The 14,058-nt window shown below is 32.9% G+C and overlaps 1 protein-coding gene across 2 annotated transcripts in view; it reads left to right on the top strand.

Annotated features, from left to right (window-relative positions):
- Positions 1–14,058, top strand: part of Cap-D2 (CAP-D2 condensin subunit) — an 83,638-nt gene that overhangs the window by 53,218 nt on the left and 16,362 nt on the right. For both annotated transcript variants that reach the window (XM_069846955.1, XM_069846956.1), the window contains exons 20-24: positions 955–1,079; positions 3,354–3,608; positions 5,266–5,405; positions 8,305–8,437; positions 10,767–11,031. In XM_069846955.1, the coding sequence (XP_069703056.1) occupies positions 955–1,079; positions 3,354–3,608; positions 5,266–5,405; positions 8,305–8,437; positions 10,767–11,031 (918 nt within the window). The remainder of the gene's footprint in view (positions 1–954; positions 1,080–3,353; positions 3,609–5,265; positions 5,406–8,304; positions 8,438–10,766; positions 11,032–14,058) is intronic.

Raw genomic sequence — 14,058 nt, 5'->3', positions numbered from 1 at the left:
ATCGCAGCCTAAGAAATCAAAATGAGGTGTTTGTTCAATTATATTGTCATTTATAATTTATAATTTAGAATGTATTGGATATTTTCCTCTAAAGGCCATAACTTTAGTTTTCTTGTAAGAAATTTTTAAATCATAATTCTCGCATAATAGATTTAAGTGATGTATTGCATGTTGCAGATCATTTTCACTTTCTGTATAATAACTTGATCATCTGCAGACATTAAAGTGTTTATATAGTTGTTTCCGAGATGTAGCTTTATTCTTGTGTTTACTTCTTTTTTACATTGTCTTACAATGTCGTCTATATAATATGTGTTAAGTAGAGTGGGTGATAAAGTACACCCTTATCTCACACTTCTGTTAATTTTTATCTGGCCTGTTCTTTCTTTTCCAGTATTAATTGTAATTTCTGTGTTCCAATATAAACTTTTTATTACATACATATAGATTTTAAAGAACCCAGAGGTTCATTGCCGACCTCACATAAGCCCGCTATTGGTCCCTATCCTGAGCAAGATTAATCCAGTCTCTACCATCATATCCTACCTCCCTCAAATCCATTTTAATATTATCCTCCCATTTACGTCTCGGCCTCCCCAAAGATCTTATTTCCTCCGGCCTCCCAACTAACACACTATATGCATTTCTGGATTCGTTCATACATGCTACATGCCCTGCCCATCTCAAATGTCTGGATTTAATGTTCCTAATTATGTCAGATGAAGAATACAATGCGTGCAGTTCTGTGTGTTGTAACTTTCTCCATTCTCCTGTAACTTCATCCCTCTTAGCTCCAAATATTTTCCTAAGCACCTTATTCTCAAACATATAAACTTTTTATTACTTTTATTAATGTAAGGGGTATACTCTTTTCTCCATAATATTCCATAATATAGCTCTATTGATTTGGTCGAAGGCTTTTTAGAAATGTTATTACGTTATTTATTTTTACAGGACCCATCAGAAGATGATGAGATGGGAGTTGTGGGAGCAGTTGCTGATGACCAGGAAGCAGAATATATACTTAATGTGTGTGAGAATGATATAGTTACAGGGGAAAATCTTCTTGCTTCACTGAGGTATGTTGTCATTTACTCTGCCATTAAAGTAAGTCGACCATAACGACAGCTGAGAGGGTGAGATTGACGCAGTTGCTGCAGCAACTGAGTCTTTCCCTTCACCTCTCTCGATAACCATTGAGCTCAAGATATTTCCATAATTTCATCAGTTTGTTTCGATATTCGGCAGAATTGCCAATTATTATGGATTTACCACCATTATTACGGAATTAATGTCAAAGGGAAAATTATTATATATATATATATATATATATATATATATATATATATATATATATATTCTGCAGATAGATAATGAGAGAAAGTATTGTCATCATTATAGTTCTGTGCATAACATTTGGTAGCTCTACAGGTGAAATTTGATACTTACGTGTGCTACAGTCTCTGGTGTTAAACCAGGAAGTAGGTTAATTTGTGGTGTTATGCCGTCAGCATGTGGTGTGAACAAGATGTGAATTCGGTACTTTAAAAGTTTTGCTTTCATCTATTACATATTGATGCTTAAGGTGCAAATGCTCCACGAAATCAAAATTTTGCAAGAGAATGGAAAAACCATTTTTGTCGCTAGTAATTGCGGGGTTACGTGGTAATGAAATGTTTACTTTTCCGTGATTAATACCAAAATGTGGTTTAATATTTTGGGGAAATTCTGCAGATAGTAAAAATATATTCTTATTACAAAAAAGAGCCTTTAGAATAATAGTTGGAGCAAAGGCTAGAGAATCATGTAGATTATTTTTAAAAAAATCGGATATTCTAACCTTAACAAATCAATACATATACTCTACAATAAATATCCTCTTATGTAATAAAGAAAATTTTCCAACTAACTCAGCCATACATAATATAAATACCCGCAGAAGGAATGATTTTCATACGCCATCATCAAATTTATCATGCTTTCAAAGGGGAGTACGTTACATGGTGATAAAATTGTTCAATAGTCTTCCTGAAGACATTAAGAATCATAGCCAAAACCCTGCATTATTTAAGGTAAAACTAAAAAATTACTTAATATCTCACACTTTCTATTCTGTAGATGAATTCTTGACATTTCACAGTACTGTGTAAATATTATAATACTATTAAATTGTAAACATATTACATTGCATAAAATATTATTGTTATTAAGGTATTAATTCTGTACATATTTCATATTTGCATTTTATATGTATTGCATTTTATTGTTAAACGTAAGAATTGGACATGTTCTTTATTCTATGCTATAAAGCAAATGTAAGAATACAATGAAAGAGTAATGGAATGGAGAAAAATTCTCTCCGGCGCCGGGATTTGAACCCGGGTTTTCAGCTCTACGTGCTGATGCTTTATCCACTAAGCCACACTGGATACCCACCCCGGCATCGGACAGAATTGTCTCAGATTAAGTTCCAACTCTTGGGTTCCCTCTAGTGGCCGCCCTCTGTACTACGTCATAGAAGACTATGAACATAGGACTGAAGTCCACACATGTGCTGAGGTGCACTCATTGTGAGTGACTAGTTGGCCGGGATCCGACGGAATAAGCACCGTCTTAAATCACGAAGTGATTTATACATATCATATATATTATTTTAAGACGGCACTTATTCCGTCGGATCCCGGCCAATTAGTCACTCACAACAAGTGCACCTCAGCACATGTGTGGACTTCAGTCCTACATTCATAGACTTCTATGATGTAGTGCAGAGGGCGGCCACTAGAGGGAACCCAAGAATTGGAACTTAATCTGAGACAATTCTGTCTGACACTGGGGTGGGTATCCGGTGTGGCTTAGTGGATAAAGCATCAGCACGTAGAGCTGAAAACCTGGGTTCAAATCTCGGCGCCGGAGAAAATTTTTCTCTGTTCCATTACTCTTTCATCGTATGATGACGCAGAATATCTGCATGGAAATATATGTACTTTGGTACATTAAAATAATAATATATAAAATAACATAAATATAAGAATATTATGGAATGAATAAATCTATCTATCTAGCTATCTATGAGTTTTTGGAGGTAGATGAGCATCATTTAAACGAATTCAACTGTACCAAAAACTAGTAGTATAGAAATGTATTTGGACATGCGATCATTTCTATCTTTCTTCAAAAACTATCTTTCTTCAAAAAAGAACTGATGAATGAGTTGTCAATGCTGTATTTTTAATGGTCATGTAATACAACCCTAAGAAACACACTGTATGAAGTGTCTTTTTTTTTTTTTTTTCCATTGCTGTGGAAACTAATTATGTCTGTAGTAATATTTATTAAATAATTTTTTTTTTCAGCCCGCTTTTAGTGACAATATGTACCAATCCCAAAAAATATTCGGACATAAAGTTACAAACAGCAGCTTCGCTCTCATTAGCCAAGATGATGATGGTGTCCTCCACTTTCTGTGATGAACATCTACAGCTTCTGGTCACAGTTATGGAAAAATCTACAGAACCTGCCATCAGGAGCAACCTTATTGTGTCTCTTGGAGCTCTTGCTTACAGATTTCCGAATATTACAGAGCCTTGGACACCACATATTTATGGCAGGTACGAAACTTAAACCTCAAGGTAATATTTTTCTTGTGAAAGATTTGTAATATAAAGGATTACTTACTTTTCATAGTCAGTTGTAAACAGCACTTTTATAGCCCAGAACAATTTTTCATAAATTATTTCCACTTGAATGGTTTTCTTTACCTAATTAGTATCTTATTATAAACAACTAATACCTTTCCATGTTTCTGTCAGTTTTAAACACGTACAGTATAATCCCTATTTAAAGTTTTTCTGGGGACACGGAATAATTAATCTTAAATTTGAGTTATCTAAAGTCTGATTAATATGTTACTAGTTAGCAATGTATGCAATGGAGGGGGGAAAGGAACTGGCCTAAACAGCACTTTTATAGCCCAGAATAATTTTTCATAAATTATTTCCACTTGAATGGTTTTCTTTACCTAATTAGTATCTTATTATAAACAACTAATACCTTTCCATGTTTCTGTCAGTTTTAAACACGTACAGTATAATCCTTATTTAAAGTTTTTCTGGGGACACGGAATAATTAATCTTAAATTTGAGTTATCTAAAGTCTGATTAATATGTTACTAGTTAGCAATGTATGCAATGGAGGGGGGAAAGGAACTGGCCTAAACAGCACTTTTATAGCCCAGAATAATTTTTCATAAATTATTTCCACTTGAATGGTTTTCTTTACCTAATTAGTATCTTATTATAAACAACTAATACCTTTCCATGTTTCTGTCAGTTTTAAACACGTACAGTATAATCCCTATTTAAAGTTTTTCTGGGGACACAGAATAATTAATCTTAAATTTGAATTATCTAAAGTCTGATTAATAAGTTACTAGTCAGCAGTGTATGCAATGGAGGGGGGAAAGGAACTGGCCACCCTACCCTATTATCTCCTGGCTTAGTTGTCTTATGTGTGGTGCCTTATTGGTGTCACTTATAGTGTCAAACCTGTCTTCTGACAGTTCGCTAAAGAACAAATGGGGTTGATACTAAGTAAAAGTTTGCTATTTTTGTTAAAATAAATTTGAATAGTTTTGTAAAAAATTCAATCTGTGGATAAAGTATATAACAAAAAAAATTGAAAACATTAAGAGATAGCTGGGTGCCAATCAAGTCTTCTTCTTGCCATCTCGGATATCTTTACAATTGGATTTTTGTTTTGTCCATTTCGTAAATTAAATTAACTTTTCCTGTGAAAGGAAATGTTTTTCTTTTCACTGCTGTTGCTTTCTATACCTGTGTTTTCTAAAGATGGGACGTGCGAAAAACAACTGAATATGACATGGTGTGCAAGGCCTGTTGCTATGGTAACAACGGCTGAGTTGCCAATGTTACAACTTCCACATGGTGAGTGCTCAATAGCTCTCTTGGTGCCATTTATTATGCACACAGTGTCAGCTATTAAAATGTTTTGTGTTTCATTTTCTGATGATATTTGTATTATTTTATAACTTCGCGTCAATTGTCAATGAATCTTTTGTCAGCCATCTAATATCAGCAGGAAACTTGCATCAGCTGATCGTGTGGTCGCCAAAATTGGCAACATAGCATTGTAGTTCCAACAATGGCCTCTTAATTATCAGGTCCCATTTTTCGGAAAAAACAGGTACAGATGCACAGTATCTGATTTCGTAATTTCAACTTTTCTGTTTTAATTGTACTGTTACAGGTTAAGAGATTCTTCGTGTGATGTTCGCGAGGGCACCATGATGGTACTTACACAATTAATCATGAATGATATGATTAAGGTGAAAGGCCAGATTTCTGAAATAGCGCTCTGTATTGTTGATTCAGAAGAAGTGATTGCAGGTAAGTCTACTATCGAGAGTAATTTAAATTGCATAATTTTGTGGAATGTGTTGCTGTTATCGAATAGCAATTAAATTTGATTTACATCATTCTTTCTCTAGCTTCCGAATAAAGTGCTTCCATGTTGCTGTTTGTTCTATTATCGGAGCCCAATTTGTCACAGAGAAGAAGGTGCTGTTTGTTCAAAATTTCATTTTTGTTTTATATTGGGCAGTTTTTTTTTATCGTTGTTATGGTATAGGGAGCATGTATGCCATTCATTAAGCCAAATCATCTACCATGCAAAGAAATAGTACCAAAAAAAAAGTTATTATTCTGTGAGTATTTTATTTTGTGTGTACAATAACTGGGTATGTACTGTCAGAAGTTGTATTAGTTACTTATAATAATCTTCTTCATGGTATAGGCCTTATGGCCTGTTCCGGCTCAATACTCCATCGCTTTCTTGGTGGTTTATAATTCCATGCCAACTTCTGAAACCTTCCATAATCCATTTTCTGTAAATGGTCGATCCATCTTTTCTTATAATCACAGACTTGCTGAATTATAGATTTAATTTCTAATTCCTCCCTTATGCTTTCATTTCTTATATGCACTAGTCTTGTACAGCCCTTGACTGCTCTTAGAAATTTCATTTCTGATGACTGTATGTTATTAATTTCTTTCTGTCTTAGGACCCAGTTCTCACTACCATATAAGAGGGATGGAACTGCTATAGCCTTATAGAATTTTAATTGTGTTTCCTTCCTTGTTTTATTTCCTAAAACTCTTCAGATTGTACCACACATATATTGGTACTTGGAAAGTTTTATTTGTACATCTCTATCATAGCTATAGAATATATCATTTCCCAAATAATTAAAGTGTGACACTTGTTTAAGAATAATGTCATAAAATTTACTTAGTCTTACGTTAAAAAGTGTTAAAATTGTTAAAAAACGGTATATACCTTCGACAGATGGCTCGTTTCGACACTATGTCAGTGTCTTGAGTGGTTTAAGAGACACTGAGGATGACGTGACATAGCGTCGAAACAGGCCGTCTGTCGAAGGTATATACCTTTTTTTAACAATTTTAAAGGCCCGATTGTATAAACCATTTAATCTTAGATCAGAGGTTAAATTGATCCTTGTTTTAGCTGAACTTGGAATTTTGTGTTGTATAAAGTCTAATCTGAGATTAATTTGTCTCAAACTAAAGTCAACTTTGACTGAAGAAATTTCTCCGATTAAGTTAGATGATCCAAGTTCAGTTATTTATTTTCTATTTGAAATATACGAGTGGCAGATTGTGCAAATAAAATATCCATTATTATTAATATTAATAGATATGGTAGGTACATTTACATATATTTCTATAAATTTCTTGCCTTAATACACAAACAATCTTATATTTTATAAGGCTCTATCGTGTTCAGCAGTATCAAATAACATAACCTATAATTATATTATGTTTATAACAACCATTAATTATTAATGGATATGATAGGTACATTCATAAATTTTCAATTAACTGTATTAGTAAACGAAAATTGTCGTTTTATAAAGCTTTATTATGTTTAGCAGTATCAAACACCATAACATGATAACAACTTGGAGAACAGTCAACCTTCTTCTTATTGTCCGCCATTATTTACATTGCAAAAAAAAACAGTGTCTCCAACACAGTGTACGGAAAGTCGCCAAAAAGTAGTTGTAAAGTCGTTAGATTTCTCATTATCAACAAAGAAAGATTAAATTTTGTCACTATGGGGTGCTAAAAAGGTCACTAAATCCCTATTTAAGCAATATAAAAGTTAAAAGAAATTGTTGTTGAAAAAGAGTTAAAATTGCTAGATTGGCAACACTGAAGAAACCTGTATAACATAGTTCGCGCATCACGTATTTCACCTCTTTATGCGATGTTGCCAAATCCTTTTCACGTGAACTTAGATTGCATTTGAACCAAGGTAATTTGATCGCAGAAAAGTTTTATACAATAGAAGAAGAGTCTGAACTCGGTTTACTTTTCGATCTTCGATCAAAGTTGTTCTTCAGTCAGGGAGTTTTATACAATTGGGCCTAACACTTTTTAACGTAAGACTAAGTAAATTTTATGGTTTTAACAAAGTGTTAACGAGAACTTTAATCAATGAAGAATAATGTCATCTACTACAATTTTTTATCTTACAGGGTCCTTCCCTTTGAATGCCATTATTTCGGTTTTAGATTTTGATATCTCAAAATTATAAGCTTTTGCTACTGTATTTAGCTTATATATACCATACTGCAGTTCTTCCTCAGACATTGCGATAAGAGCCTTGTCATCTGCAAACAGTAACGTATTGATATATATATATCTTTATTAATATAAATTCGTGTTATCTGTTTATTCCACTCGTTTAGCATATCGTCCAAATATAAATTAAATAAAGGTATTAGTTACTTGCTATAAATAATTTAAAGGTGAGATGGGATTGTTCATGTCTGGTTTCTAGAGAACATTGATTGAAAACTGTTGTTAAGGTACTTTCTACTGGTCAGTGTCCGTAATACAGTATTGTTCAGAAAGGAAAAAAGCCAGAGGTAGTAATTCCCGTGGTTTTTATGTGCAGGGCCCAGATTCAAATGCAATGTAAACTAAAAATGCCATCAGCTGTATTTGGATATATGTGGTGTATATTACTGTTGAGAAAGCGTGGTTTACGATGTTTTGCAGTTTAAATCATTAAGCCTTTATGTAATACCTAAAGGAGGCAAGTCGTCCCTATTGAACCACATGCAGAACATAATACACCAAGCGAAGCTAAGCCATCATAGAAAATCATAATGTAATTTCACTGAAAACTCGTTTTATTTTATGAATTGATCTGATATGAGCAATAAAGACTTTGACACAGATTTCTGTTCACTGGTTCTAGATATGGCACAGACTTTTTTCAGAGAGCTTGCACAGAAAGGAAATGCTCTTTACAATGTGATGCCTGACATTATCTCTAGGCTCTCCACCCCAGATTCGCAACTCAAAGAAGAAAACTTCAAGACCATAATGAAGTAAGTATAGATTTATTATGATACATATCAATAAAAAGTAAGATGAAACGTTTCTGCTAAAGTGCTCTGCAGGTCTAAATACTGAACATCATTATGTTGGCTTAATATTCTGAAGATTTTTGAGTTCATAGAGATTTGTCAGCAAAGCAGAATGCTTTGTAAAATTCCCTGATTTTAAGATTAAAAAAAAAAAATAAATAATTTCACTATCCCGTTTTTTATGTTGTGGCTTTTAAAGGGACAAATCTTCTGTAAACAATTTTAAAACATTTTGCCAACAATTTAGGCACAAAAAATTAATTACAGTTTTTCTCTTTATCAGCCGATGAATTTATTATCATAGCCTTTTTATTGTGAATTTTATTTAATATTCGTATTTCTTTTCTTTTTATTATTATTTTATTACATTCCATTTTGTTATATTCTACCTTACGTTTTGCATACTAACAATTTGTACTAAATTAGTTGCTTTACTATATTCCAATGTATTTTACTTTCTTTTTTCTATTATTGTATTATTTTCATGTTGTTTAGTGTCGATTTTATTATGCTATTATTATTATTATTATTATTATTATTATTATTATTATTATTTTTTTTTTTTTTTTTTTTTTTTTGTAATATGTTAGTATTCTGTTCTTTAACTTTTTGTTAAATTTTAACTGCTTGTATACTTTGTCACCTGGTAGAGTGTAAGAGAAGGCCCTGTCGCCTTAACTCTGCCAGTATAAATAAAGAATTATTATTATTATTATTATTATTATTATTATTATTATTATTATTATTATTATTATTATTATTATTATTATTGTTAACATAATGAACTAGGATTCCTGAACTTCTGACTAACACTATAAGTTATTGGTTTGAAGAAATATCATTCCTTACCATTATCATTTTCATTTTAGTCAAAAAAGGATAAATTCATTAAATTTCTCATAGCACTTTACCAGAAAAGTTTATTAATGCTGTAAAATTACATAAACACTGAATCACATATTTTCAGGTTATGCTATGTTTGTTTACCGTCTTCGACACTGCAATTAGGAGCTGACATATTCATCAATGCATGCGTAACATCGTGGACCTATGAAATAAAACATTCGTGTGCATGAATGGATGCTCGAGATTATGTGAATGTTAGGTATCTAGGAGAAATGTATTGGTACATGATAGTGCAGAAATGATGATTGGTAGAATTTCATTGATAATTTTGTAAGAATTTGAATACTGTTTGATTGAAGAAATGACTATAGTCGAAGATAATAATTGAAGATCTACGGTCTTACTAATAAAAACTCTATTTACAGACGTTTAACTCTCTTATAGTTATACAGTGACTAGCTCGTTTATATGTCGTTTGTAAATTCCTTACTAATAATCACTACATACTTCGTGTATAACAGTATAACTGTTACACAGCTACGTCCTAGTTTCGTCATTACTTCATTACGAAAGGTAATAGAATATCTGAGATTCTCTATTGCATCCGGTAGAGTGCTCTAGTGTGCCGTGTTAAGAATCGATAGTACAACTGGCTCTGATCGATTACCACACTATATTTTGGTCAAAGAGAATAAGCTACAGCAATAATATTCTACTTATTATGTCCTCTTTGGTGTGTTCTTCTGTGGTTACAAGGCATCCATCATCATAAAGTGACAGTCGATATGAACAGCTGTTAGAGGGGTGGCCATTTTTTCTCTATGTACAACGCTTAAACAAGAGGTGTCATATATATAACTACTGCAAAGCAATTCCCATTGTACAGTTACAGATTGTTTATACATCCATCGCTTATGCATGGTTTATTAGTAACGTTTTCTCTCTCAATGCTGCATAAATCTCATATAAAAACTATACACGGTTTATTAGTAAGACCGCTAATGTAGTTTTATTTTGTTTATTTAATATCCAGGGCTGATTAATAGAATAATACTGGAAATGTCGATTTTTTGTAATATTTTAATTTGGTTTCTTTCGTTATTTTTTTGATTAACAATAAATTCTTTTCTCTGTTAATATTATAAAAATACCTTCTGGTGATAGCACCAGCCCTCATTAAGCTTTGGATCTTGAGGGGCACTACCTCGAAACTAGTCAGCCAGGTATTTTTATAATATCACAGTAAATGCGTTATTGTTAATCAGTGCTTATAAAAGTGTTAAAAGAATGCACCAAACAATGAAATTACTTTCTTGTTGAATGTTTTCTTTTCTGGTAAATAAAACATAAAATAACGCAGATATGAAGCTGGAAGAGCTTCAGTGTAGGGACATTGCTTTGAAGTATGTAATGTGTGTCATGTTATATCTTTCTTTTGTTTTAGGTTTATTATGCCATTAATTCAAAAAGATCGCCAAATGGAATCATTAGTTGAGAAGCTGTGTTTGCGTTTCCGGCTGTCACAGAGTGAGAGGCAGTGGTGTGACTTGTCATACTGTCTGTCATTGTTACAATATTCTGATCGTAGTCTGCGGCGTCTCAGTGAAAATCTGTCTTGTTATGCTGACAAGTTACATTCGCCAAAAGTTTATGAAATATTCAATTCCATCTTAACAAGCATCAGCAAAACAACTAAACCAGAGTTAAAGGTTTGTATGTTTATGTATTAATTTAGAATGCTATCTTAGTTAATTATGAACTACTGAACCAGAACATGTCCATGAATATAGAATAAAATGAAAGCATCGTTTACAAAAATTAAACCAGGAGGATTGCCAAAAGGGGTTATAAAACAAATTGTCAGAGGAACAAGATACAGTAGAATTCCTCTTATCCGGCACCAAATGGACCAGGTTAGTTCCAGATGCGAGATTTTGCTGGATAATCGAATAAATACCGGTATATACGAAGAAAAAGTTCGTATTTCATGGTGTCAAATGTTGAAACTGCAGCCTTGTGAATCATATTTCTCTGTCACTTGCTCATAACTAAATAAACATAAAAACTGTGTGAATTTTCTTTATTAAAACACATCACACAACACAAATAATACAATAATTTTAGGTTTGAATATTCACTGATAATGAAAGTTCGTGTTAACTTCCTAAGGTGGCAACACTGACGGCCTGACCATAACCCTAGATCATATATGTAACAGATATGTCGGGCTTATAGGTTTTGAGGTTAACAACTTTTGTCAGGTTTACTACGCTGCCATCTATTTGTTACATAAGGAGTCACGTCATAATTCCCATTTGAATTGCATTAGCGACTGTGTTGCCATCTCATGTTCGTTTACGTCGGACGGGTGGTGATCCTGGCGGTTGTTCTCTTCAAAGGACTGCCGATTTTAACGTAGCAAGGAGTTGTCTGTTACATATATGATCTAGGCCATAACTAAATAGCATAAAAACTGTGTGGATTTTTTTTTATTGAAACACATTACTCAACACAAGTAATACACTAATTTTTGGTTTGAATATTCACTGAAAATGAAAGTTCGTGCGAACTTCCTAATGTGCCAAAACTGACGGCTAAGATTGTGGCAATGTGGCAGATTTATTATTATTATTTTTTTTTTTTGGCCCACCAAAAGTGCCGTTGTTTTGGTATTGTCGGTTATTTGGGTGCCTGTTACGAGGGATTTTACTGTATTTAGAATTGCTTTTGTTGTTGGTGATCATCATTATATGAAAAAAAAAAAAAGCAATAGGTTTGATTTGAATTTCTCTGCACTTTTGTATTCTTTAGTAAGTGACTGCAGTAGATCAGTGTTGAATAGAATGTCATTAAAAACTATGATTTATTCATTGTTTTCAAGAAACCAAGTTGGTCTCAGTCTGCCAGTATAGGGAAATTTTAGGGGATGGCATATGCATTTCACAAATACTGAAAAGGTAGTTGAGGATAACAAAAATACTAAAAGATTGAAGCAATGTGAGAATTTCGAAATTATGGAAAAGTGACAGGAGTCTGAATATTTCCACAATACCATAAAGTTGTAGGAATGTGAAAATTTCGAAAATAGCAAAGTTTGTAGGAGTGTATGAATTTCGAAAATAACAAAACGTTGTAACAGTGAGAATTTCGACAAATCAGTAGATTGTAGGAGTGTGATGATTTCGAAAATATTGACTTTGTAGGAATCTAAGAATTTCGGTGAGGATTTGAAAAATATTGACGGATTGTAAGAGTGTGAAAGTTTCGAAAATAACAAAAGGTTGTAAGAGTATAAGAATTTCGAAAATCTCGAAAGGTTATAGGAATGTGACGATTTCGAAAATATCGAAAGATTGCGGGAGTGTGAGAATTTCTGATGATTTCGAAAATATCGAAAGATTTCAGGAGTGTGTGAGAATTTCGAAAATAACAAAAGGTTGTAGCAATGTGAGAATTTCGAAAATAACAAAGATTGCGGGAGAGTGAGAATCTCGGAAATACCTAAACATTGTAGGAGTGTGAGAATTTCGGAAATAACAAAACATAATAGGAGTGCGAGAATTTCGAAAATGTGAAAATTTCGAAAATACCTAAATGTTGTAGGAGTGTAAGAATTTCGATAATAACAAAACATAGTAGGAGTGCGAGAATTTCGAAAATGTGAGAATTTCGAAAATACCTAAATGTTGTAGGAGTGTAAGAATTTCGATAATAACAAAAGATTGGAGTGAAAGAATTTCAAAAGTAACAAAAGGTTGTAGGACTGTGAGAATTTTGAATGTAACAAAAGATTGTAGGAGGGAGAGAATTTCGAAAGTAACAGAAGGTTGTAGGAGTGTGAGAATTTTTAAAATAATAAGGAATTGTAGAAATGTGAGGATTTCGAAAATGTCAAGAGATTGTGGAGGGTGAGAATTTTGAAAATACCAAAAATCTGTAGTAGTGTGAGAATTTCGAAAATGCAAAAGGTTGTAGGAGTATCAATCAATCAGTCAATTTATCCAGCTGTTTGCTGACAACATAAAAATCACTATAGTCCCCTGTAGTCTATTCTGTTTTTCACGAGAATTGAGGGGTATTTTGATCAGTGTTCATTATAGATGCCTGTTGCTAGTAGCCAGAGTTGGGGTGTAGTCAGTCTATACTGCAGGGCTGTGTCTTCTGCAACTGGTACTGATGATTTTAATTTATTTTTTCACTTGTAGGAGTATAAAGATTTCGAACATATGTACCAAAAGATTGTAAGAGTGTGATAATTTTGAAAATACCAAAAGATTGTAAGAGTTTGAGGATTTCGAAAATACCAGAAGATTGTAGAACTGTTAGGATTTCTGAGATACCAGAAGTGGAGTATGAAGTAATATAATAAATAATAATAATTTATTTATTTAATCTGACAGAGCTAAGGCCAGTAGGCCTTCTCTTCCACCCAGCCAGACTCTAATTCTGATTGAATACAATTGCTTACATAGTAGGATGATGTTAGTTTCGAAGAACTAATAGTTGATTGCGAAGATTTTGAATACTCCAAAAATAAAGCGTGAGGGCTTTGAAAATATCGAAATTGGGACGTGAAGCATTTTGTGAAGATGCTGAAAGTGGAATACGAAAATTTCTAAAGTGAGGCATGAGGATTTTGATTGTGTCAAAAATTGAGTTTCAGATATATCCGAAGTTTAGAGTGAGGATTTTGAAATTCAAACGAGAGGGATGTATGTCTTTCACAAATTCCAAAA

This window comes from Periplaneta americana, chromosome 15, assembly GCF_040183065.1.
Source record: "Periplaneta americana isolate PAMFEO1 chromosome 15, P.americana_PAMFEO1_priV1, whole genome shotgun sequence".
Lineage (NCBI taxonomy): Eukaryota > Metazoa > Arthropoda > Insecta > Blattodea > Blattidae > Periplaneta > Periplaneta americana.
The sequence above is the reverse complement of the archived record's forward strand: the minus strand, read 5'-3'. Positions and strand labels throughout refer to the sequence as shown.